Source organism: Scyliorhinus canicula, chromosome 4 (genome assembly GCF_902713615.1).
Source record: "Scyliorhinus canicula chromosome 4, sScyCan1.1, whole genome shotgun sequence".
In the NCBI taxonomy this organism is placed as follows: Eukaryota; Metazoa; Chordata; class Chondrichthyes; order Carcharhiniformes; family Scyliorhinidae; genus Scyliorhinus; species Scyliorhinus canicula.
Window position 1 is genome coordinate 153,298,331 of NC_052149.1, and position 25,665 is coordinate 153,323,995.

The 25,665-nt window shown below is 40.8% G+C and overlaps 1 protein-coding gene across 4 annotated transcripts in view; it reads right to left on the reverse strand.

Annotated features, from left to right (window-relative positions):
• Positions 1-241: 241 nt before the first annotated feature.
• Positions 242-25,665, reverse strand: part of LOC119965094 (matrin-3-like) — a 69,294-nt gene continuing 43,870 nt past the window's right edge. Inside the window, exons 7-16 of one of the 4 annotated variants that reach the window (XM_038795380.1) lie at positions 25,337-25,471; positions 23,984-24,115; positions 22,393-22,533; positions 21,430-21,561; positions 18,500-18,552; positions 12,676-13,099; positions 12,531-12,581; positions 8,087-8,564; positions 4,616-4,737; positions 242-2,968 (exon numbers count right to left, since the gene is read on the reverse strand). In XM_038795380.1, the coding sequence (XP_038651308.1) occupies positions 2,879-2,968; positions 4,616-4,737; positions 8,087-8,564; positions 12,531-12,581; positions 12,676-13,099; positions 18,500-18,552; positions 21,430-21,561; positions 22,393-22,533; positions 23,984-24,115; positions 25,337-25,471 (1,758 nt within the window). In that variant the 3' untranslated portion in view covers positions 242-2,878. Of the gene's footprint in view, positions 2,969-4,615; positions 4,738-8,086; positions 8,565-12,530; positions 12,582-12,675; positions 13,100-18,499; positions 18,553-21,429; positions 21,562-22,392; positions 22,537-23,983; positions 24,116-25,336; positions 25,472-25,665 lie in introns of all 4 variants that reach the window. The other 3 variants (XM_038795378.1, XM_038795379.1, XM_038795381.1) reach the window with 3 other exon arrangements.

The following is a 25,665-nucleotide window of genomic DNA, read 5'->3' on the forward strand; positions in this document are numbered from 1 at the left end:
CCCATCTGGAACTTCTCCAAATAAATGTGTAACAAGAAATGAACTTTTCAGAAACAGGATGTAGCAAATTGGAATTTTAACTGATTGAAACGGAATGAGAACTCAAGCTGTAGCAGTAACAAATTTGGAAATTCAGCCAAAAAGTGAAAACCTGAAGCTAGGAATTTTAGTGCCATAAACCCATCACAACACAAAGGTCAATAAATGTAACCTCAAAAGTGAACTAGTCCTGAAAAACATATATACACAATCATTTTTATTTCAATAAGTAAATGATTTTAGCTTAAAGATTCTCTCAAAAGGCAGAGAAATGAATGTGATCATAGAAACCTGGAGCTTTATTTAAACATAAAGTGTTACAAAACTACTTGCTTCTACTCAAAAACAAAACATGACATAATAGCAGTTTTCACATATTGCTGCCTCTTGATTAAAGCTGCAGTGTTTCACACAATCTCTTTGTTAAACACAGTTGGCTGCAAATACTGTATTCTGTTCAGACAAGACACCTTCATGAGCAAACTTAATCCCCTGGAAGCATTTATTACTCCACACTCATGCAGGATATACTTGTCAAAAAGCACAACTCCCAGTAGGTCACACGTGTACGGTAACTAACCAAAACATTTGCCCACAATGTAGTTCATCCACATCTAAAATAGATACCAACATTAAAACAAACCACTCAAAAAACTTAAAATTGGTGACATCTGCTAAAGAAATAAACCTACAATGAACAAGGTGCATTCACTTCAGTGACTGGGTTATCAGCACATTTTGCCAATGGAATCCTGGTCTGACAGTAATCATCAGTCATAAATGTGGTTATTAAAAACTATTTACAGCAGAATCTGTTTATATGCAGTAAGTTGGGTCAGAGTTGCTCACTTGTACATGACAAGACGATAACAAAGTAAGTAGAGAACCAACTGGGCCACAATAGGGAATTTTTGGGCAACTTGTCAGCTTCCATACAAGTGGATCACTCGGTACATTACAAAAACAGTATGTTTAAATGGTTAGTACCAAAATGGACAGCTAACAAAAACTTATTATGCATTCACCTGTAAGCTGTTCCTGAAGGTGTGTGTGTGTATGTGTGTGAATGGTTGATAACTACAGCAAGCTGATTTGTACAGCTGGATAAAACAATGTACAGGAAGGAAAAGGTAACCTTAGGACGAACCGACAGACTATTTAAATACACAATTTTCCGCAATATTATTCCTATTTGTGTCATGTCGATAGACTATTTAAATACACAATTTTCCGCAATATTATTCCTATGTGTGTCATGTCGATAGAGCTAAATTCTAAATAACTAGAAATTTCAAACTATAGTATTTAATGAAAAAATGTAGCTATGCTGCAGAAATTTTAACTAATATTTTTATTAATATAAATTTTTCGTATCACTTTCATATTTCCTCATCTATCCAGCATTTTCCTTTTAGTCATAACACTAGCAGATTTTCCCGAAGTACGAATAGTTCAATTTAGGCTGGCTGCTTATAATTTACAAATTCAGGATGTGTGCATGCAATAGAAATATTCAAGGAATTGCTTTCATTACTTTTACCAGTTTTGTTAAATTAACTTGCACTTTTCTGGAATAGTTGAAAAGAAAAAGCCAACTGGTGAGTTGACCGATACATGCGATACTTAAATCAGTGCAACACAAATGTGAGGCACTGCAGAACAAGACATAAGCAAAATTGTTCATACATCTTTAGCAATATTTCTACAGCATTTATTTTTTAGATTGACTTTTATAAGGCAGTGGTGCTATTTATATGCAGAACTGTGGTAGTCAATTAAAAATTGTAATATTTGCTCGAAACCAAACCGTAGCCGCTCAATTCCCAATCTCCCACAAAAGAATGACAATCACTTCAATTAAAAGAAAACCTAGGATGTTGTTTTGGCCACCACTCATTCCAGTTGGGCAACTGATAGTAAAGAGTACTATTTGTATTCAGCATCACCCAGCCCATTACTCCACACTTTTACCTGGCTTTTGTGAGTCCTCAAATCAACATTCTACATCCTTCCCTTCCACTTTCCATCCTGTTGTGATGCAAGGTTCAATAAGGGCACGATAAAATGGCAAAACTGAACAAGTAAACACTGGCAAACTTCTAGAAATTTCAGTTTTAATGTAATTTTTAAAAAAATTTTGAGTACCCAATTCATTTTCTCCAATTAAGGGGCAATTTAGCGTGGTCAATCCACCTACCCTGTACATCTTTGGGTTGTGGGGACGAAACCCACGCAAACATGGGGAGAATGTGCAAACTCCACACGGACAGTGGCCCAGAGCCGGGATCGAACCTGGGACCTCGGCGCCATGAGGCAGCAGTGCTACTTACTGCGCCACCATTCTGCCCCTAGTTATAATGTAATTAGCCATTAAAACTGTACGGAATCTGTAATGGAACACAAATATTGAACATTTACCAATTTTTTTCAACCTAATACTTCATGAAAGTAATTGACACTCAGTTTTTGATAAAATAACCCCACTGTAAGGTATTTTTGCAATAAACAAAGGCATGTTTTGGGCCAATGATTTTTCCCCTCAAGAGCTGCAACAATAACTGATTTTTCTGACCACAGAGGCAATCAATCCTCACTGCATCAATGCTCCTTGAAATGCAACTACATCCCCAACTCCCCCAAGAAATATTTTTTTGTTCAACAATTATTGCAACAAAAATGTGATTGCTGTTGGCCTTCAATTCATGCATGTTTGCACACTGCAATACTAAGACATCCTAAACATTGTTAGAAGGACAAAATAAAATGACAACGTAAGATATTAGCAAACTATGAGGATGATCAGCTAGTGGGTTAGATGATGTTTTGAACACTGGAATCTTCACTGGCTATGTTGCTCTTCACTCTCAACTTTAGGATTTTCTTCAGTTTTAGTTTTACGGAATTCTTCAGCTTGCTTGTCCAACATTTTCTATAAAATAAAATTAATATTATTGTAACAACATACAAGTGTATGGCCCAAGGAACAACCGACTATTTTTTGGCAAAGGTGCCGGTCCAGATGCTGAATTCTTTAAAAGTGTTTGCCGCCATTGGGAGATTTGAATGTTCTTGATTGTTTTAGAATGTTGTAGATTGTCTCAGCTGCAGTGAAGCAATTTGTTACAGCTGTCAAAATGTGAACAGAGTTTTCAGAGCAGGTTTTTGATAATGGGTTGGCCTCCTCAGTGAGATGGAAACTCTTAGTATAAAGATTTATTTTTTCGGCCTTGTAGTTAGAGCATTAACCAGGCAGAGAAAAATCTCAAGATTTGCGCAATTGTCATAATGTTGCATTAACACAGGTTTGCAGGTGTATTCTGAATGCCCTTTTCACTTGTTCTATATGAAAAAGCTGAAGTATGCCATTGTATACTTACTCATGTATAAGGTTACTCATGTAAGAGGTTATTCATGAAGGCCTGCTTTCTCAACCTTTCCCCTCGCCTGAGGTGTGGTGATCCTCGGGTTAAATCACCACCCTCTCTCTCTCCCTCAAAGGGGAAAACAGCCTATGGTCATATGGCAACTCCACCTTTACTCATGTATTCTCTAGCATGATATATATGCTGTTCAGTAACCCCAAATGTGCAAATGAAACTCTATGGAGGTGACTCTGCAATGTCAGGACATTATTTTATCCCCTCATCAAAACCATATGTTTCTAAACAGACAAGTGCTATTGGCAACATGTGATGAGAATGAGCGGGGAAAAGCAAACCATCCTAAAGTTACATGGAGAGTTTGCTTAACCATCTTGTCAAATATTGAAAATTCTGTAAAAGATGCAGGTGTGGCTCATGAAGGCGAATCCAAGAGATTAATGAGAAGTGTAAAATCTATTAAACAAAACATCGAAGGACGCTACCACATCCCACTATAAACCTCCCATTGCACATGACTTTAACAGGGACTTAAAGATATGGGACAATATTAAAAAAATATTCAACCTACATGTCATACACCCAAATTAATCTTTCTGCAAGAATACATAGGAAATACAAAAGGTTATTATGGACAAAATCATTGAGAAATAGATCAAAACTGTTCTTGATACTCATGCAATGTTTCTGACAATGAAAACAAATTTGCCAATCAAGAGCTCATGATGTGTGAAAAATCAGGTCTTGGACATCACGGCTTAAAGCACTTTCGACAATGGACTTTGTGCTTGATGAAACGAAGCTGGAGGATATAATCCACAACAGACGATGAAAAAATGCAATTTCCAATGGAGAATCTAGAACATAGGGTCACAATTTCTGAATAAGGGGTCAGCCATTTAGAGTTCATATGAAGAGATATTTCTTCATTCAGTGCTGTGAATCTTTAGGTCTCTACCCCCAAATGTGGATGTTCAGTCAGACAGCCATTGGCAAATTTTTGGGTACTTAACCCGACATAGATCAGCCATGATTTCGTTGAATGACAATGAAGACTTAAAACGGTCAAACGGTTTATTCTAGCTCTTAACTTATGTGGAAACAAGTCAAAATATTACAAGTTACAAAGTAGCACACAAGGTGTAACTTTAAATTTAAGTTTAAATTACAGAACTCAAAAAGTGCCAGAAGCTTACCTTCAGTTTCTGATAATGAGGCAGACTGCTGCAATGGGTTTTCTTTGCTACTTCTTCCTTTGTGTAGAAGAGACAGCAGAGTGTGCAGTAATAGCCAGTCTTTGGAACCACGTAATCTAGCCCTACAATAAATCAAAGTAAAAAATAGTAGTATGTCAATAACATTTACTGTAAATACATCATCAGCAATGAATAATCAAACATGAACCGTTAATACCTGCAAACAGGCATAAAATTATAAATTTTGCTAAGTTCCTGAAAAAAACCTTATCCGTAGTTTTGAAATGTTGGAAACTCTCCATACATCTATTTTTCAAATGAAGCACCAGACATTAAACTCTTCCAATCCAGGACCACTGATGAACAAAGTTATCAGAAAATAGCTCCACCCATGACATAAAGTTACAGCCCGCTGGAATTACAAGAGCTTAAAGTACATTTACCTGCTTTGGAAAACTTATCTCTGCTGGCTGGAGCTACTTGGAGCCTGCAGCAAAAGAGTCCACGAAGGCCACAGTGCGGCACAACTCCAGCAAACCCAGGGAGGCCTTGTATCCTTTCTATTACACTGGCCGTCAACTTAAAGGAGGTCGGTTTAAAAGGTCCAGTAAAACGGACAGGCCAGGTAGAAGATAAGGTGACTGAATTTGGCTGGTCTGCTTCGGCGTCGGGTCTGCTCCGGGAGATGAGTCGGGGAGAGTCCCTTGCGGTTGGGAGTTAGGAACACCTTGGAGATTGATAAGACAGGTGGGGGGGTGGGGGGGGCGGCGCTAGAGTGTGGGGTCGGGCCGGTGATTAAAATCGTTATGCTGCAATTAGAATTGGTTTTATTTCTATTGGTGTAAAACTGGCAGAACTACCATATGTTTGCGATTTAAATCGCTTTGTTGGATGGTTCCCAGCTCAGCATAATTGTCCTGGGGAAGTTAGAGCTTCTGCACAATTTCAGTGTAGAGCCTACCTGGGAGCCTCCAAAAGGGATTTCCCAGCATGTCTTTGGGGTACCCACCAAATCTGACGCTGGGGAGGCAAGACGTTATGGGGCATCATAATGTACTCGGTTCATATAAAATGTACGTCTTTGGATCCCTTTCACTGCCAACAACAATACATCTTTTACCAGCGTTTATTGCCGATCCTGGTTGCCCCCAAGAAGGCTGCGGTGGACCTTCTTGGACTGTTGCCAGTCCATGTGGCAAAACATTCCCACATTGCTGTTTGGCAGGGAATTCTTAAGACTTTCACTCAATCATAATTAATGAATGGTAACATATACCTAAATTGGGAAGTTGTCTGACTGGGATTGCAGCTTGGTGATTTTATTCCCATGCAGAACTACCATTAGTCATAAAACTGATAGAAGGCTGCTGCCAAAGAAGCACTGACAAACCACGATGCACAGATGGGAAGAACTAGATACTTTAGGTGCTGGGTGGAGTGCTTTTCCTTGCAATGTGTTGAGCTCCAAGTGTTCCTTTGGTTACACATACCCCAGCAAGTCGTAATTATTTCATCACACTCTTGACCTGTGCCTTGTAGGTGACGGCCGAGAGGACTGGGTGAATCAGGAGGCGAGTCATTCACTGCGGGAACTCAGCCTCGGACTTGCTTTAATAGCATTGACATTCATGTGGTTAGTCCAGCTGAATTTCTGATCAACAGCAAACGCTAATGCATTCCCCAGCAGCATTATTTACATACTACACTTGAGTTGGTGACGTCAGAACTTGCAAATTGCTTTAAAATAGCCATCACTAAATCTCAAATGAACCATCATTGGGCAAGTGTTAATACATTGCAAGGAAAATGTGACAAAGTAACCGCAGTACAATTTCAAAATTTGTGGATGCTACAAAACATGGAAGCATTGTAAACTGAGGAGGAGGACAATGTAGAACTTCAAAGGAAATACACAAGTTGATGGAGTGGACCAGATAGGTGGCAGATGAAGTTCAATGCGGAAATGAGGAGCAGTAAATAAAGCATATAGTATTCTGGGCTTTACTAACAGGAGCATAGGGTGTAAGAGCAAGGACGTTATGTTGAACTAAACCTTAGCTGGAGCATTGTGTACCGTTTTGGGTACCATACTATAGGAAAGATGTGAATGCATTGAGAGTGCAGGAGAGGTTTTTAAGAATAGTTTGGGGGGTGAGAAACTTCAGTTAAGATAGAAAGGGGCTTTGTGGAAGTTGATTCTTGGTTAGGGTGCGTGGACAGTCTGGATCATGCCAACATCAAAAAGGAGGAGGTATTGGGTCTTTTAAAAGATATTACGGTAGATACGTTTCCTGGGCCAGGTAAGATTTATCCCAGAATACGGAGGGAAGCAAGGGAGGAAATTGCTGGGCCTTGACTGACATCTTTGTACCCTCATTGGCTACAGGTGAGATCCCAGAGGACTGGAGAATAGCTAATGTGGTACCGCTGTTTAAGAAAGGTAGCAGGGATAATCCTGGAAACTATAGGCTGGTGAATTCTCAGGGACAGGATTTATACCCATTTGGAAACAAATGGACTCATACGCGTGGCTTTGTGAAGGGGAGGTCATGCCCTACTAACTAGATCCGAGATTTTTGAGGTGACAAAGATGATTGATGAGGGGAGGGCGGTGGATATTGTTAACATGGACTTCAGTAAAGCCTTTGACAAGGTGCCTCATGGCAGACTGGTACAAAAGGTGAAGTCACACGGGATCAGAGGTGAGGTGGTAAGATGGATACAGAAAAGGGCAGCACAGTGGCGCAGTGGGTTAGCCCTGTTGCCTAACGGTGCCGAGGTCCCAGGTTCGATCCCAGCTCTGGGTCACTGAGCGGGTGGAGTTTGCACATTCTCCCCGTGTTTGCGTGGGTTTCGCCCCCACAACCCAAAGATGATGTGGAGGTGCCGGCGTTGGACTGGGGTGAGCACAGTAAGAAGTCTTACGCACCAGGTTAAAGTCCAACAGGTTTGTTTCAAACACTAGCTTTCGGAGTACTCGATTCAATTGAGGCGTTCAAGAGAGCATTAGATAATTATAGTGTATCCAATTCAGTTTTTTCCAATTAAGGGGCAATTTAGCATGGCCAATCCACCTATCCTGCACATCTTTGGGCTGTGGGGGCGAAACCCACACAAACACGGGAGAATGTGCAAAACTCCACACGGACAGTGACCCAGAGCCGGGATCGAACCTGGGACCTCAGCACCGTGAGGCAGCAGGGCTAACCCACTACAATTATTTGAGTATAACAATATGCAACGATATGGGGAAAAAGCAGCAGAATGGCACTGGGGTCATAATGTTCATTTGGAGAGCCGACGTGGACATGATGAGCTGAATGGCCTCCTTCTGCGCCATAACAATTCTGTGAATGCGGTTTATTTAAAAAAATTTTAAAAATACATACCAGACTTGAGCATTGTCTTGAAAATATTGTACAATAAAATTCAACATTTGTAAAAATTAATCAAAGTGCAATTTTTTCCTACCTACAGGATTGTTGGGCTGATATGGTCCAAGTCGGTACGCATCTGGAGTCGGAGATCGTGAACGAGCACGCTTACTTTCTGGTTCTATGCAGGATGAAGTAGTCTCTTCTTGTTTATCACTCTTTTCATCGCCACCCATCTTATTTTCAACAATTTCATCTCCAACTTGCTTCAATTCAGTTTCTTCACTACTATCTTTTTTGTCACCTTGTTCTGCTTTTTTAGTTCGGATGTTCTTGCCCCTCTTCCGGCCTCGCTTTCTTTTAGCTTTGTTCACATCATCATCTTTTTGTTCACTGGTGTCCTCGGATTTCTCTGTTTGAATGCTTGCATCAGCATCATCATTTTCTATTTTACTATTGTTATCTTCACAAGACATCAGATCTTCTAGATCTAAGCTCCCAGCTTCGACATCACCCACCTCATCAACAGTAACAAACTCATCAATGTTTTCAGGAAAGCACTCTTCTTTTAGTTCCTATAGGAATTCAGAGATTTTCATAAAGTCCTCTTTTATCTCACAATTATGAAAAAAATTAATACATTTGTCAAAACATTCCTAGCACACTGAAGACAGAAATCCCATGATTTTAGCTGGCAGTTGCCTTTTGCACGACCTATTTTTCCATCATAAAATTCTCACCTATTTGACAGTGTATTTTTATCCAAACCAAAAACTCATTAAGTTGCTGTGGAAATAGTTATCAAACATAAAAATACTTAAGTGGAGAAGGGCTAACTTCAGCAAGAAAGAAAGGAGGATCTGGCCCATGTCAACAGGAATCATTGGTCAGTAAAACAGTAATTGAACAACTGGGGCCTTCAAAGGGGAGATGATTCAGGTACAGAGTAGGCACATTCCCATGAGGGGGAAAGTAAGGGCATCCAAACTAGAGATCCCCGGATAACTAAAGATTGTTAAAATATGACGGGAAAAGGAGGCTTGTGACAATTCGTAGGTTCAGAATACAATACTAATTAGAATGTAGTAAAGCGCAGAAGAAATATTTTAAAAAAGAATGAGGCGAAAGTAACAGTATGGGAATAAATTCACTGAATCATAGAATTTACAGTGCAGGAGGCCATTCGGCCCATCGAGTCGGCACGGCCCTTGGAAAGAGCACCCTACTTAAGCCCATGCATTCATCCTATCTCCCGTAATCCCACCTAATCATTTTGGACACCAAGGGTAATTTAGCACGGCCAATCCACCTAACCTGCACATCTTTGGACTGTGGGAGGAAACCCATGCAAACACGGGGAGGACGTGCAGACTCCACACAGACAGTGGCCCAAGCCGGGTAATCGAACCTGGGACCCTGAATCTGTGAAGCAACTGTGCTAACCACTGTGCTACCGTACTGTGCAACAGAGAACATAAGAGAACGCAAAAGACTTTTATAAACAGAAATTGCAAAAGTGTAATGCTCGTAGAGAATCAAAAGTTAGGTAGTCTTTCAAAAAGGGAAGTCCTCAAAAGTAGGAAAATGTCATCCTGTTGGGAAGGGTGTCTGTTAGGTTACTGAGGAAAGGAAAAGTGGAAATTGCTGAAGCTCTGGTCACCATTTTCCAATCCTCCTTGAAAATGTGATTGGGGTCACTGCACTGGAAGACTGCATATGTTACACATCTATTAAAAAAGGATATAAAACTAGCAATTACAAGCCAGTAAACCTAAAGTTAATGATAGAGAAACATTTAGAGACAACAAGTCAACCCAAATTAATTTGCACTTGGAAAAATATAACCATATATAAAAGTACAGATTTGTTACTGGTTATATCATGGTTGGCGAATTTGATTGGATTCTTTAAACAATAAACAGATCGGGTTGATGAGCCATATTCAGTTGATGCCATGTTCTAAACTTTGGGACAGTACTGCATAACTGACTTTAATGCTGCTTATAACTTTGTGATTCAAAGCGACAGAATGGGTAGTAAAATGGCTAAGAAACAGCAAGCATAGAGTAATGGTAAATGGCTGTCATTCAGGCTGAAAGGAATTACACAGTGGTGTTCCCCAGGATTAATATTTTGACCATCACTCTGATCTATGTTAATGGCCTGTACTTGGGTATACAGGGCATAACTTCAAAGCTTGCAGGTGCTAGAAAATGTGAAAACTGTAGTTAACAATGAGGATAATAACAGATTTCAGGAGGATATAAGCAGACTGGTGAAATGGACAGACACAGATGAAAGTTAACACAGAGCTGCCAAGTAATACACTTTGGTAGGAATAATGAGGAGAAGATCTGTAAATTGAACAGTATGACTAAATGGGATGCAGGAGCTGAGACGTATATGGGTGTATGTACATAGATCTGTGCAGTTGATAGCACAATTTGAGAAGACTTAAAGAATATGGGATATTTGGTTTTATTAATGGATACTTTAACAATCAGATTTAAGCAGTACCTACAGGAATAAACAGCATATCAAATATAAAGTTTCAAGCACTCTGTAAATGAGTGTTGAAAGTAAAACAAAACAGCAGCTTTTTTTTAATGTAAGTGATATTGATGATACTGTTTGAAATAGATTCAGACAATTCTGACCGAGCACCAATAATATATATCCATCATCCTTTAACTGACAACCAAAGACTGAATTGATCCTGTTACAAGGCTGAAGGCTCATGAAAACACAACCAATTTTTTGTTGACACTGGAGAAAAAGTCAACACGAGATACAAAACCTGGCTCATGGTTTTCAAAATGACAACTAAATAAAAATGCTCAAAAAACAAAGCGTTCTTTTGATGTTTCATGTTTCACAACAGGATTGCTACCTTGTGATTCCACAATTAGATGATAGGCCAAGGAGATATTAAATTCTGCTTTTGAAAACACCCGTTTGCAAATAATTATTCTGAAGAATTATTGAGGCAAAGTTCTGAGGCAATACTTCATGAGACACTATTTTAAATTGCTGTTTATTTTAAACAGTGACTTTGAGTCCCATTGCCATCTTTTATGCATTTAAAAATCCAAGTATCTGGCTAAATATGGCACATTTTTCCAAATTCTTAAAAAGACAAGACTGGTCCCTTTATTACCATTCTTGAATAGCTTGGGTAACCAAAATCAGATTTGGAGCATTAAAATGAAGGTACTTCAATTCAAGACACTATTTCTTGTGTTTGTACTTCAATATTAAAAGATATTTAAGATCCCACAAAAATAGCAATTATAGGATGAGTAGGAAAGTTAATTCGTGACCATGTATATTCGCACAACTGGGATACTTAGTAGTAAATGGAGTAGAACTCAAGACTCAAACTAGGAATTGAGGAGCTATGTAACTATTTGTGCAAGAGAAATCATAGAAACAGACTTCACTGTTCTGAGGACCCAGGATTGACCCCGACCCAGGGTCACCCCGTATTTGCGTGGGTCTCATCCCCACAACCCAAAAGATGTGCAGGGTAGGTGAATTGGCCACGCTAAATTGGCCATAAATTGGGGGAAAAATTGGGTACTACCCATTTTTTGTTTTTAAATCTGTTTTTTTTTTAAATTCCAAGCAGGTAACTTGATGCAAATTTTAATGAAAGGAATGGGAAGACTACTAAATCTTTAGCTTGAATATAATGTTCCCAAGTCAGCCAGGTACAATTCCACTGATTTGGAGGACATTGATTTAAGCTGTAGTCAATATGTAAGGGTCTTTTGGTTTTGTTTTAAAAAAAATTCTTATTTTGTATGTTAACTTTTTGATAAGTTTGTGGTTTGTGATTATTTAGCTTGGTAAATAGGTTTGCACCATGTATACTGAATCTATTTTTCCCATGCATGCGTAGTTATCATTTTATCTTCATCAAAGTATTGTATCACTGCTTCCAATTTTTAAAAAAAGTTTCAGCTTCTCAGCTAATATTTGATTACTAACATTCATTATGATCTATTTTATCAATAAAAAGCAGTTACATTTTACCATAAAAATACACTTTAAAAAAATAAATTTAGAGTGCCCAATTTATTTTTTCCAATTAAGGGGCTATTTAGAATGGCCAATCCACCTAACCTGCACATCTTTGGGTGTGGGGGGGGGGGCGAAACCCACGCAACACGGCATAAAAATACATTTTGTAAAAATACAAAAATGATCATGAAGTTATAAAGCATTCCGTGTGGTTATTTACGACAGCCATCAAGAACTTTTCGCCAGTTGTAGCAAGGCACATGCACAGTATGATGCAACAGAGCTTTAAATTTTTTCTTAAATCTGTCATCTAGCCAAGAATTGCTTTAATATGGTCTGATGCTGAAAATTTAAACTTCGGGTGTTTTTTTGAATGGAAGGCCAATACATTACAGCTAGGGTAAAAACAAAAGACCAGGATCGTCCGATATTGCCAAATTACCGAGAAATGGATAAAAGCTATCACTTAAAAAAAACTAATAAAATATATAGCTACAAAGCTAAGTGAGGAAAATTACCCGGGATGCCGCTTGTTCGTGTCGTTTACTCCTTCGAATTATTGGTACCTGCTTAAAAAAGCAGAAAATTTTAATTTAGGAAACATTATCCTTAATTCATTGCTGCCCATCATACTTACAGCCAAAAAAATGAGTATTAATATACCTGTGCTTTTCCCTTCTCGGTTGTTTCTGCTGTGTTTTGCACATTTGTTTCCTTATCTCCTTTGGAATCTGGTTTTATGGAGTCAGTTACTTTCAGTGCATGCTTTGTTTCCTGCTGCAAAGCTTCTTGGTCAGCTTCTTCATCCTCTGACTCTCCACTTCCCAGTTCCTCAACACCACCTTCTTCAGCAAGTTCTGCATCACTCTCAATAACCGCAATAGCTCCTTCTTCTAAAACGTCCTCCTTTTCTTCTGACTTCATTTCTTGTTTGTCTTCTCCCTCAGAATTCTCTTTCCCAACTTCTTTTGAAGGAGAATTTTCAGAGGTTTTCTGCTCTCCCTTTTCTCCATCAGCTTTAGGGGGGTTCTTTGATTTGCTAGGTAACTTTTTCTTAAAGGAAGGACTGCGGGAACGTCGCCGTTTTCTTCAAAAAAAGAAACAAAATATTAAAACAAGCCTATGCTTTGGAATTGGACCTAGTTTTCCTCAATACATATTGCAGCTTGGCACTGCTGACAATATATGGATGAGGACAGAATTGGCCTTAGCTGTTACACTCCCGACAATTAAATACTTTGTCAAAAGTCACGCAGTACTTGTGGAACCAGATTTGTACCAAGACACAGCAACTCCAGAACGAACGTCAAGATAATTGGTGAAATAAATACCAAACATTTTTTTTTTTTTTAAATTTAGGTTAGCCAATTATTTTTTTGAATTAAGGGGCAATTTAGCGTGGCCAATCCACCTACTCTGCACATTTTTGGGTTGTGGGGGCGAAACCCACGCAGACACGGGGAGAATGTGCAAACTCCACACGGACAGTGACCCAGAGCCGGGATCGAACCTGGGACCTCAGCGCCGTGAGGCGGTTGTACTAACCACTAGGCCACCGTGCTGCCCCATAAATACCAAACATGACTACCATGTCATATAATGTTAACCTCAGCTTCTGTACTTTATCTTCATCCACCTCCTCACATTTACAGCATAGAATCATAGAACAGTACAGCACAGAACAGGCCCTTCGGCCCTCAATGTTGTGCCGAACAATGATCACCCTACTCAAACCCACGTATCCACCCTATACCCGTAACCCAACCAAACCCCCCCCCCCCCCCCCCCCCCCCCCAACCTTTACTTTTTAGGACACTACGGGCAATTTAGCATAGCCAATCCACCTAACAGCATCTCGAACATTAATCCCCAATTTGCAAGGAGCTATAAAATAGTAATCTGAAGACTAACAGTATTAAAAGCCTTTTTATACCATTTCTCTGGTTCTACCCAACTCTGTCCTCAGAAGAGAAATTAGATATTCTTATAAATACGCCTGCCAATTATGCCAAATTAATTGAGGACCTTTCAAGTAACTTTTTATTTCTGATTTAAAGTCTCTATAATTTAAATATATATATAAAGTTTTGTATTTTAGCATCCAACATTCCAGATCAAAACGGAAGGCAGATTTGGAGATGGTTTGTTTGACAAATGTTTTTTAAAAATATTTTACTCAGACATTTTCATAGAAACAAATAAAAGCAGAATAAGTTTTTATGCAACTTAAATGCCATTTCTATATAATTGTGGCATTTGCTAGCCATTCAGCACCAAATTAAATCGTGAATGAAGTGCTGAAAATGTAATTTTAAAAAAAAATTAGAGTACCCAATTCATTTTTTCCCAATTAAGTGGCAATTTTAGCCTGGCCAATCGACCTACCCTGCACATCTTTGGGTTGAGGGTGTGAAACCCACGCAAACATGGGGAGAACGTGCAAACGTCACACGGACAGTGACCCAGAGTCAGGATCGAACCTGGAACCTTGGCGCCATGAGGCAGCAGTGCTAACCACTGTGGCACCGTGCTGCCGAACAACCGCTGCAAAATGTTGATCGCTTATGCAGAAAATGTGAAGCATAAATATTTGTGAAGTCTGACATGTGAAATTATTCATGTTAAAGCTTCCTTCTGTAGCTAGGAATTCTGACTACCACAGTGATTACCGTACACAGTACAGCTATTTTATTAATATTTAGTATTCATTATCAAAGCTTAAATGCTCAATGTACATCCTGACATTATGAATGCAATATGCATACTTCTCCAATTGGATTTGTCACAATAAACCAATGAGGAATATTGGGGAGCCAGGGCTCTTCAAACTTGAGAGGAAAACAACTTTTACTGATTCAACAACCACAAAATAATTGCGGAACTTATTTACCAAATGTATTTTTAAAAATGGTTTATTATAATATACTTGAACTGGGCAGCACCGTGGCGCAGTGGTAGCACTGCAGTTTCACGGCGCTGAGGTCCCAGGTTCAATCCCGGCTCTGGATCACTGTCTGTGCAGTGTTTGCACATTCTCTCCGTGTTTGTGTGGGTTTCAACCCCACAATCCAAAGATGTGCAAGGTAGGTGGATTGAACACGCTAAATTGCCCCTTATTTGGAAAAAATGAATTGGGTAATAACATACTTGAACAATGTATAGTAAGGATGAACATCACATTCAATCCAAAAGCAAACTATTTTAGATCCTGGAAATTTGAACTAAAAACTCAGGCGAAAGGTGACTGACCAGCAATGTGAACAGAAAAGTTTTTCTTTCTGCAGGTATTGCTAAACCTGGTGTGCATGCCCATCACTTCCTGTTTTTAATATTCAATTCATGCACTCAAGCTTCTGGTCTCATCCGAAGTGCAAACATCTTCCCCGATCCAAAGAAATGAGGGTACAGGACACAAAGACACTGAACTGCCAGCTATGCTGCTCCTGCACACTTCACTCAGCTGGTTCAAAGTAGCATTAGAAGGAAGACAGAAGAAGTTCACTGCACAAAATAATGAGCAGCAGTGGAAAGGAAAGACGTAGAAAACAGCAACTTGTATTTATGTAGCAACACAGCAATGCATCACAAGAAACTTCATAGGAGCATTATCAACAAAATGCAACCAAGACAATGAAATAAATATTAGGACAGATGACGAGGCAGTATGAAGGAACAACTTAAAAGGTGCAAAGGCAGAAAGGTTTAGGAAAGGAATTCCAGAGCTTTGGCCCTTGGCAATGGACAATGATGAAATTATTTTAAATTGGCAATGCGCCAGAGGCTGAATTGGAGGACTACAGACATCACAGGGTAGTAATGGCTGCAGGGGATTTTGGAGAAAGGGAGCTGCCATAGAGGGATTTGAAAACAAGGATGATATTTTTAAACCAATTTAGATCAGCAACCAGTGATAGGCGAGCTGGACAAGTTGGATACGCAGTGTGACAATTTAGAGGAGAAAGATCGAAAGAGGTGGCAGCAAGGTAAAGCTATGCATCATCAGCATACATGTAGAAATTGATGATGTCATTTTGAATGATGTCATCAAGTGCAGCATGCAAGTGAGGAGGAGGGAGCCACAGGTAGATTCTAGAGATCCACCAGAGCTAATGGTGTGGAGGAGAAATCATTAAAGATAATTCTTTAGCTATGACTGGATAAATAAGAATTGAACCAGGGTGAGTATAGTCCCACCTAGCTGGATGGAAGTGGATGTTAATGGTTGGTTGCATATTTTGTTAATAGATACACAGGGAGTGGACATTAAGGCTGAGTGCACATATAAAGAAAGTCAGCTCGCTAGGTAGTTGGGAGACAGAGATCTGTAATGATGCATCCTGCTATTAAACTCTTAAGGAAAAGATCTATGTCGTGTTTTGTATTACACCATCTGGCTTGAATACATCTCGTGCGTCAGAAGCTGGAAGATAGCCATATTGAAGGCTGCAAACAGGTTCAAAAGACGAGGGGAAGTTTACCTTCTATCACAGTCACATAGGTTGTCATTAGTGACTCCGATGAAGAGCCGTTTCAGTACTGTGGCAAGAGCAGAAACCTGACCGGAGGGATTTTAGCATGGAGTGCCAAGACAGTACATGGGGGGACAGAGTACCATTAACAATATTAGCTAAGTGGCCTAGTGGTTAGCACAACCGCCTCGCGGCGCTGAGGTCCCAGGTTCGATCCCGGCTCTGGGTCACTGTCTGTGTGGAGTTAGCACATTCTCCCCGTGTCTGCGTGGGTTTCGCCGCCACAACCCAAAAATGTGCAGAGTAGGTGGATTGGCCATGCTAAATTGCCCCTTAATTGGAAAAAATAATTGGGTAATCTAAATTTAAAAAAACTAAACAATATTAGCTAACATGGCAGCAAGGAAAGGAATTTGCACGTTGAGCAGTTTAATCTGAATAGGGTCGAGGGAATAGGAGGTGGGCCTTACGGGCAAGTTGACCTCAGAGAAACTAGATGCAAAATGAGGTACAAAGGAGTGAACTGGCAGATTTGGCAGATAGGGTGGCAGTGTTGGGACCCTTGTTCTTCCTGAATATACATAATAACCTATACTGTGGTGTTCAGGGCATGCCTTCAAAATTTGCAATAACAAAAATTGGAAACATTGTTAACTGTGATGAAGATAGTCTTGAACTTCAAAAGGACTTAGACATATTGGCGGATTGGGCAGACAAGTGGCAGATGAAGTTCAATGCGGAGAAGCGCTGGTGATTCATTTTGGCAGGAAGAATTTGGAGAGATAGCATAAAATTAAGGGAGGTGCAGGAACAGAGGGACCTTAGTGCATCTGCACATAAGTCATTGAAGACAGAAAGGCAAGTTGAGATAATAATATTGAATTAATAGAACAATAGATTCTTAAGCTTTATTAAAGGAGCATTGAGTACAAGAGAATGAGATGATGTTGAACTTGTGTAAGGCACTAGTTAGGCCTAATTTGGAGTGCTGCATCCAATCTGGGCACAAAACTGGAGGAAGGTTGCAAAGGCAATGGATAGATAATAGAGATTCATAAAAATGATTTCAAGAATAAAGAACTGGATAGATTAGGATAGATTGGAGAGATTGAGACTGTTGTCCTTGGAAAAAAGAAGATCGAGTGGAGATTTGAAAAGATATTCAAGATCCTGAGGTGTATGGACAGGGTAAACAGTGAGAAACTGTTCCTACTCAAGAGAACGGCAAAAGCGTCAGGGCACAGACTCAAAATAGTCATAAGAATAAAAGTGATGCAAGGAAAGATTTTTTTGACCCAGAGAATGACTGAGCTCTGGAACAAACTTCCTGTCAGACAAGGCATTCAAAAGGGAATTAGATTGCTATCTGAAAACAGATGTGTGCAAGGTTACAGGGATAAGGTGTGGGAGTGGGACTAGTAGAAGGTTTTTGTTTGAGAGCCAGTGCAGACCTGATGGGCTGAGTGGCCTTCCTCTGTAAAGATTCTGTGATAGGAATGTTTCAAGTTTATTCAAATTTTTTTTAGAGGACCCAATTCATCTTTTCCAATTAAGGGACAATTTAGCATTTTCAATCCACCTACCTTGCACATCTATGGGTTGTGCTAACCACTGTACCACCCTTGCACTTTGTGGCAGCAATGGCAGAGGTGACAAGCATTTAAGTTTACAGTAGAGAATAGAAGCCGAGGCTTATTTGCATTCCAGAATATTCCTAGCATAGTAGTTTTAGCAAACAAAAACAGGATCCAATAATGCTTTGTGTTTTCGAACCAGATATGGCAATGAATAACTAAACCAGATAAGTCTTTTGGTTCATGTATTTATTTTGGTAGTACTCTTGGTCGCACTCTTGCTTCCAAGTCAGAAGACACAAGGATTTAGCACATCATCTAGACTGACCAGTGCCACAATGTTGGACATGGTACTTTTTAGTTGAGGTATTAGCAAATCTTTTCCAATCCTGTTTATTAACCTATCACAAGTTGACAAACTAGGTAACTATCAAAACAATTTACCTGTCTGCTTCATCCTGTTCTTTCAACAGTTCTTGCACCTTTATGCTTGGTTTCTGAAATATTACATAATAATGTCACATATTCTGGTCTGCCATTGAAAATTTCTCCGGTTGAACAATGTCAGTCATAACTATAAATGGATTCCAGACTTATAGGCCAGAGTTATGCAGCCTAGTATCTAATTAAATGAGAGCATAAGCCAAAGTTGCAACAGTGGGATTCTCAGATGAACCTCTCCAATTTGTCAAAGATGAACTGAGAAAATAAACCCAGCAAAACAAAGTCAGATAGAAATTGCAGGGTCACTATTTCACATCAAATGAAAATAGAAAAAATAGCAACTTCTTACCCACTTGTGACCTTCACTTTACTAACTTGAAAAACAATCCTGAATCCTCCATGTGTTTGCTTTCCTTCTGGATCAGGCTAAAGTTTGCTCTCTCTATTGAAGATTTCCATTTGAAGCATGACTAACTTACTACACCCCTCGTTTAACTTTTCTGTTCACAGCTAAAAATGAAGATCTGCCAAACAATGCCTGCCGAGCATAAAGGATGAAAGACTTTTCAACACAATGGTTGCAAGCCTCACCAGTTATCAAGGTGACCTGGCAAATGTGATTATTTAGTATTTTTGGGGAAATATAACATTTTAATCTTCAAAGTAGTTTATTAGTGCAGATGAGTGCAAGACGAAAAGCTTCAACAGCATACTTTCTTTTTTCAGCAATTCTCACATTCCCTTCTTCCCCTTAGAGCAGTGGTTCTCACCTTTTTGGGCTGCAAACTATTTAGTCAAGACAAAAGACCCTGCGGACCAGTTACTGGTCCTATCACACTCGTTTCCGCTTGTCATGCAAAAACACTCTACAGAGTTACTTGGACAAATGGAGCTGCATTTGATAAGACACCAACGAGGTGATGTCACGTTTCAAATTGGAGAGCTTCAGTCTCGCATCTGCTCCACATACAGCCAATTCCCATCTTTGCTTTAACCCCATAAATGTTGAAAATCAAAGCTTACAATTGCATATTGTAACAGAACATAAAGCTTGCTTATAAAACTATGTTGTTGCTGCTTGTGCTAATGCCTCATACGCAGGAACTAGTCTGGTTGTGTGATGTCACATGAGTGCTTAGTCTCTCGTATGGGCTGATGATGATGCATGCAATAAGTTGTAGCTAATGTTCCACTTTGAGAGCCATTGCCATAGAGGAAGGCGGTTATAGGAATATATGGCAGAGGTGTTGAAAAGTATGAGATTTCATATTAGAACTTGTTTCTGTTGACAGGAGAGTCAGTAATTACTACAACTGAAATAAGAACTATAAGGCAATTAATGAAACAATCGTTTAGGCAGCCAGCTTTGATGATTTGAAGTATGCAAATGCTAATGGAATCAAATTGAATCACATGACTTCAGCAAAGCATTTGACAAGGTCCCACATGGGAAACTTAAAGAAGGCAAATGCACATAGGATACAGGGTAATTTGATACGGTGGACTCAAAATTGGCTTAGTCGTAGGAGAGAGGTGATGACAGTGTCCAGCGGATCTGTGCTGGGACCCCTATTATTCATCATTTATATAAATGACACAGATGACCATGTGAGAGGTAGGATCAGTAAGTTTGCAGATGACACAAAGATTGGCTGGGTGGTTTACAATGAGGTTGAGTGTCTTGGGTTACAGGAAGTTATGGGCGGGATGGTCAAATGGGCAGGTAAGTGGCAGATGGAATTTAACCCTGAAAAAAGAGTGATGTTATGCACTTTGGAAGGATTAATTTGACAAGGAAGTATTCAATGCACGACACTGGGAAGTTCCGAGGAACAAAGAGACCTTGGCCTCTTTTTCCATAGATCTCTGAAGCCAGAAGGGCAGGTTAATAGAGTGGTGAAAATGACACATGGGACACTGGCCTTTGTCAAACGCACCAGTTTACAAAAACAGGAAGGTCATGTTGGAGTTGTATAGAACTGGAATACTGTGTGCAACTCTGGTCACCAGATTATAGGAAGTATGTGATTGCATTGGAGGAGGCACAGAGGAAATTCACCAGGATGCTGCCTGGGATGGAACATTTAAGTAATGAAGAGAGGTAGGATAGGCTTGGGTTCTTTTTGTTGGAGCAGAGAAGACTGAGGGACGACCTGATCGAGGTGCACAAAATCATGAGGGGCATGGACAGGGTGGATAGGGAGCAGCTGTTCCCTTTAGTTGAAGGATCAGTCACCAGGAGACACATTCAAGGTGAGAGGCAGGAGGTTGTGTGTGTGTGGGTGGGATAATCAGGAGGAGGAGGATGTGAGGAAAAACATTTTTACCCAGAGGGTGGTGACGGTCAGGAATGCACTGCCTGGGAGGGTGATAGAGGCGGGTTGCCTCACATCCTTTAAAAAGTATCTGGATGAGTACTTGGCACATCATAACATTCAAGGTCGTGGGCCAAGTGCTGGCAAATGGGATTAGGTAGGTAGTAGGTATGTTAAGTCCTTTTCATGTTTCAGTGCAGACTCGATGGCTGAAGGGCCTCTTCTGCACTGTATTTTCTGTGATTCTTAGTGTTAATTATTAAATGAAGAGCCTCTTCTGCACTGTATTTTCTGTGATTCTGAGAGTGTTAAAGAAAAACAAGCTAAAGGAAAAGGCTATGGAGCAAGAGATGAGGAATGTGACTAATTGAATAGCACATTCAAAGAGCTGCCGCATGCACAATGGCCTCCATCTGTGCTGCACGATTCTATGTTGTATGGTACACATGACTGTTTTTTGTAAAGGAGACCCACCAGTGAATTATACGGATAATTATTCTACAATACAATGTAGCCATACAAGACACATAGATGGCCTTTCTATTGAAGCTATCTCAGTTTCACGATCTTGAATGATTAAGGAAATGCCGAAGATGCAAGCAAGACATTACTTACTTTTAATACAAGTGTCTTGTATTTCTGAGACGCATCCACGGTTACTTTCCGACCACGAAATATTAAAGGCGTTTTCTTGTAGTGTTTAACCATGTCTACCATACATTTCTTTGACTCCATTTCCAGAAACGCCTGATGGTTACAATATTGATAGATCAGGAGAAAATCCATGCAAAGCTGTCCATAACCATTCACATTATTAACATATAATGTACTTTAAATGGGCAGCATGGTAGCAGAGTGGTTAGCACTGTTGCTTCACAGCGCCAGGGCCCCAGGTTCGATTCCTGGCTTGGGTCACTGTCTGTGCAGAATCTGCATGTTCTCCCTGTGTCTGCGTGGGCTTCCTCCTGATGCTCCGGTTTCCTCCCATAAGTTCCAAAAAGACGTGCTGTTAGGTAATTTGGACATTCTGAATTCTCCCTCTGTGTAGCCAACAGGCGCTGGAATGTGGGAACGAGGGGCTTTTCACAGTAACTTTATTGCAATGTTAATGTCAGCTTACTTGTGACAATAGAAAGATTATTTTTTAATATACAAATAGAAGATGCATTTTAAAAGTCTCGCACCCCGCCACGTTTCTCCTTTAGATGATGAATTACCTCCTTTAGAGCATTGTTTCTGCCCCCACTCATGACCAATACAACACTGGGGAACGCCCGAAGTGCAGTGGCTACAAAAGTAGCAATTACTGAGAAACTCATCTCAGTTAATAAGCAAAATATTCCTTTCTTGGAAATAGCATGCAAATCTGTAGCGACACTTTTATAGTACCAATGGCAAATTTAAATAGAGTTTTACTGAATCCCTAATTTATACCAATGCCAGTTCAGAGGTACATTGCAGAAAATCGAATGATAAAAGAATTCAATGCTCCGGAAAGAGGAAGTCCACAAAAGATTAATTATATAATACTTTGACTGAGCCCTTATCTCCCTTTAAAAAAAATACTTATGACTGTACCTGGTTCCTGAGTCTCATCACAATGTAATTAAGGACTTTTCCAAAGCTAGTACCAATTTTCACAATATCAGCATCTGAGTAACCAGAGGGAGGGAGGTTCTGGAGGAGTGCCACCCTGCCACCGCTCCGTTCTTGCTTTTGCTTCTGGAGAGATTTTTTTTTAAAAAAATTACAGAGAAAGATTATAATTCAACTGGTGAACTTCTTGTAAAGTACTCTTCAAAGTATCTTCCTCACAGAATTTCTTTTTACTTTGGGATGGCACGTGGTTAGCACTGCTGCCTCACAGCGCCAGGCACCTGGGTTCAATTCTGACCTCGGGTGACTGTCTGTGTGGAGTTTGCACTTTCTCCCTGTGTTTGTGTTGGTTTCCTCCGGGTGCTCCGGTTTCCTCCCACAGTCCAAAGATGTGCAAATTCGGTGGATTGGCCATGCTAAATTGCCGCCTGGTGTCCAAAGGTTGGGTGGGGATACAGGGCCAGAGCGTGGATTGGACCTAGTGTGCTTTTAAAAAATGTTTTAATTTAGAGTACCCAGTTCATTTTTCCAATTAAGGAGCAATTTAGTGTGGTCAATCCATCTAGCTTGCACATCTTTTGGGTTGTGGGGCGAACCCCACGCAAACACGGGGATTATGTGCAGAGTCGGGATCAAACCTGGGACCGTGCTGCCGTGAGGCAGCAGAGCTAGTAGGGTGCTCTTTTAAACCGTCAGTGCGGACTTGAAGGGCCAAATGGCCTCCATCTGCACTGTAGGTTTTCTATGAAGCTTTTATCCATCAGAAGATATCCCTAAAGACCAAATAGCTGGATTCTCCGAGCCGAAATCGCGATCAGCGCAGGGGCGGAGAATGGGCCCCGGAGAATCGCTCGGGAGTCTCTCGTGCAGGAACTATGCGGCGGGGGTAGGGGGGCCATTGGCAAAGGCCCCACCCCGCGATTCTCTAGAGGAAAACTGGCCGAGTACCCGACTGCGTGGTTCTAACCATCTATCAGCCATCAGAAACAATCAGTGGCGCCTGCAGACTCAGTACGCAACCGCCTTGGTGAGGGGAGGGCAGAACGATCACCGGGGGGGCCCTCCATGGACGGCCAGGGGAGTGATCAGGTGCCATGGACCCGTGGCCGCACGCTATCTCGGGGGGCTACATTTCTGGTCCGCTCCGCGGTCCGCCATGTCCTATGTGGCGGCCGCCATCGTGCGCATGCGTGGACTCCCGACTGGAAGTGTGGGGCCCCGTACCTGCAGCCAGAGCTGCGTGAAGCACTCCGGGGCCCAGCCAACCCCTGCAGGTGGGAAAATCACTCAAAATGGTTGGGAGGTCTCCAATCTGAAATTCAATTCATCATACAATTGCAAGAATTAATGAAAGCTTAATTGTCATGTTGAAGTTGTTTGAATGTTTAGCCTTCAATCATTGCCCAGCCAAAGACTAAGAAAATAAATCACCACCAATTTACAGAAGGCATTATGCATAGAACTGAATTTACACCTTTCCTGTACTGATTTAATGGTGATAAAACACGGGGGCGGGGGGGGGGGGGGAGAATATGTCTGAGATATTCACCAACAGATTTTCCAGTTTAGTTACCTTCAAATCTATCTCCTTGTATTTATGAGACATATCCACTCGAACCCTCGTTCCATAAAGGGTTGCTGGTTTCATACTGTAAAAGGCGACTGCTGTTTGTGCTTGCCCATTTGTAGCCATTTCCACAAATCCCTAAATTTTGTTTTTACAAACAAAGTTCATGTTTATAACTAGTAAAAATACTGTCATCAAGACAGTTATATGCATGCAATCCAAAAGAGTACAGTGAAATGCACAAATTAAAATATTTCATTAAGAGTGAGCAATTCAAACCGATGTGCAGCCTTAAAAGCTCAGCTTTAATACATTTGAAACCAAATAACCCAGAGTCAGGTTACCACCATCCTGATGTTGGATGACTCCTGCTCGAGGCTTGATTTTTAGAATTTAATGCTCGGAACTAGGGGCAATTTTTCGTTAATTTTAAGAGCAGGAAGACACAAGGAAGAAGGATGTCCAAAACCCAAAGGAAAGCCGCCGTGAAGAAGGAGTGAGCGAAGGTTCACTGATGAGTGGAAGGGTCTGCTCAGCAACAGGAAGGATGGCGGCGGCTGGGTCGCTGGGTGGGGCCGCACTGTTCACGGCAGAAAAGATGACCGAGGTGATGGCTGCGGATCTTGAAAAACAGTTCACAAAACACGTGGAGGTGATGAGGAAGAAGATGATGGCAGCATTGAAGATGCTGGTGGAGAAGGCTATTGCCCCGGTGAAGGCGACGGTGTCGAGGACATCGGCCAAAGTGCGGGAGCAGGGTGAGAAACTGAAGGGAGTGGAGGAGGCCTTGTTGCAACACAGCAATCAGCTCACCTTGATGGGTGAGGACCTGCAGAGTGTGGTGGAGGCCAACAAGGGTCTGCGAGCCAAAGTGGAGGACCTGGAAAACAGAGCTAGGTGTCACAATCTGAGGATTGTGGGCCTGCCCAAAGGATTGGAGGGCTCGAGGCCGATGGAGTATTTTGCCAGATGTTGGTGGAGCTATTGGGGGAGAGGGAAGATCCCTCCCGGTACAAACTGGATCGGTCTCATAGGGCGTGGAGGCCAAAACCAAAGGCAAATGAGCCATCAAGAGCAGTGATTTATTTGTTTCCGTAGGTACTTTGTGTCTTGGGACTGGATTTGGGGGGGGGGGAAAGAATTAAAGGGACCTGGGCAGGGGCCTCCACACTGGCTAGCTTAAGCTGGTCAGAACGTGGATGTGGTGGGGCTGCGGTCATCAGAGCCTGGTAGAACAGGTTTTGATGGGCCTAGGACAATGTGGAGAATAAAAAGATTTTTCAAAAAAAGTTACAGCATCATTTAACTGAATCTGGTTTGCTAATTTCCCTTTATAGAAAACATATTTATTTGACTCACCTCGCTCTTGGTATTTAAAAGCAAATATTTTTTAATGATTCCAAAAGGTTGTGCGAGTTTGAGGATATCTTTCACTTTGCATTTTCCTTTCGGTAATTCTGTCATATGAAGCACTCGGCCAGGTTCATCCAATGGCTTTTCAAAAGAAGAACAATATAACTGCTTATTTGAACGTACAAGATATTTCACTGGAAAGAACAGTTCAAATCTACTTTTCCGCTCAATTTTTAAGCTCGCTAGACACATGAAAAATAATGCTGCTTTATCATTTGGCAGCAGTAGCTTTTCATATGAAGATGATTACAACTATAAACACTTTTTCATATTAA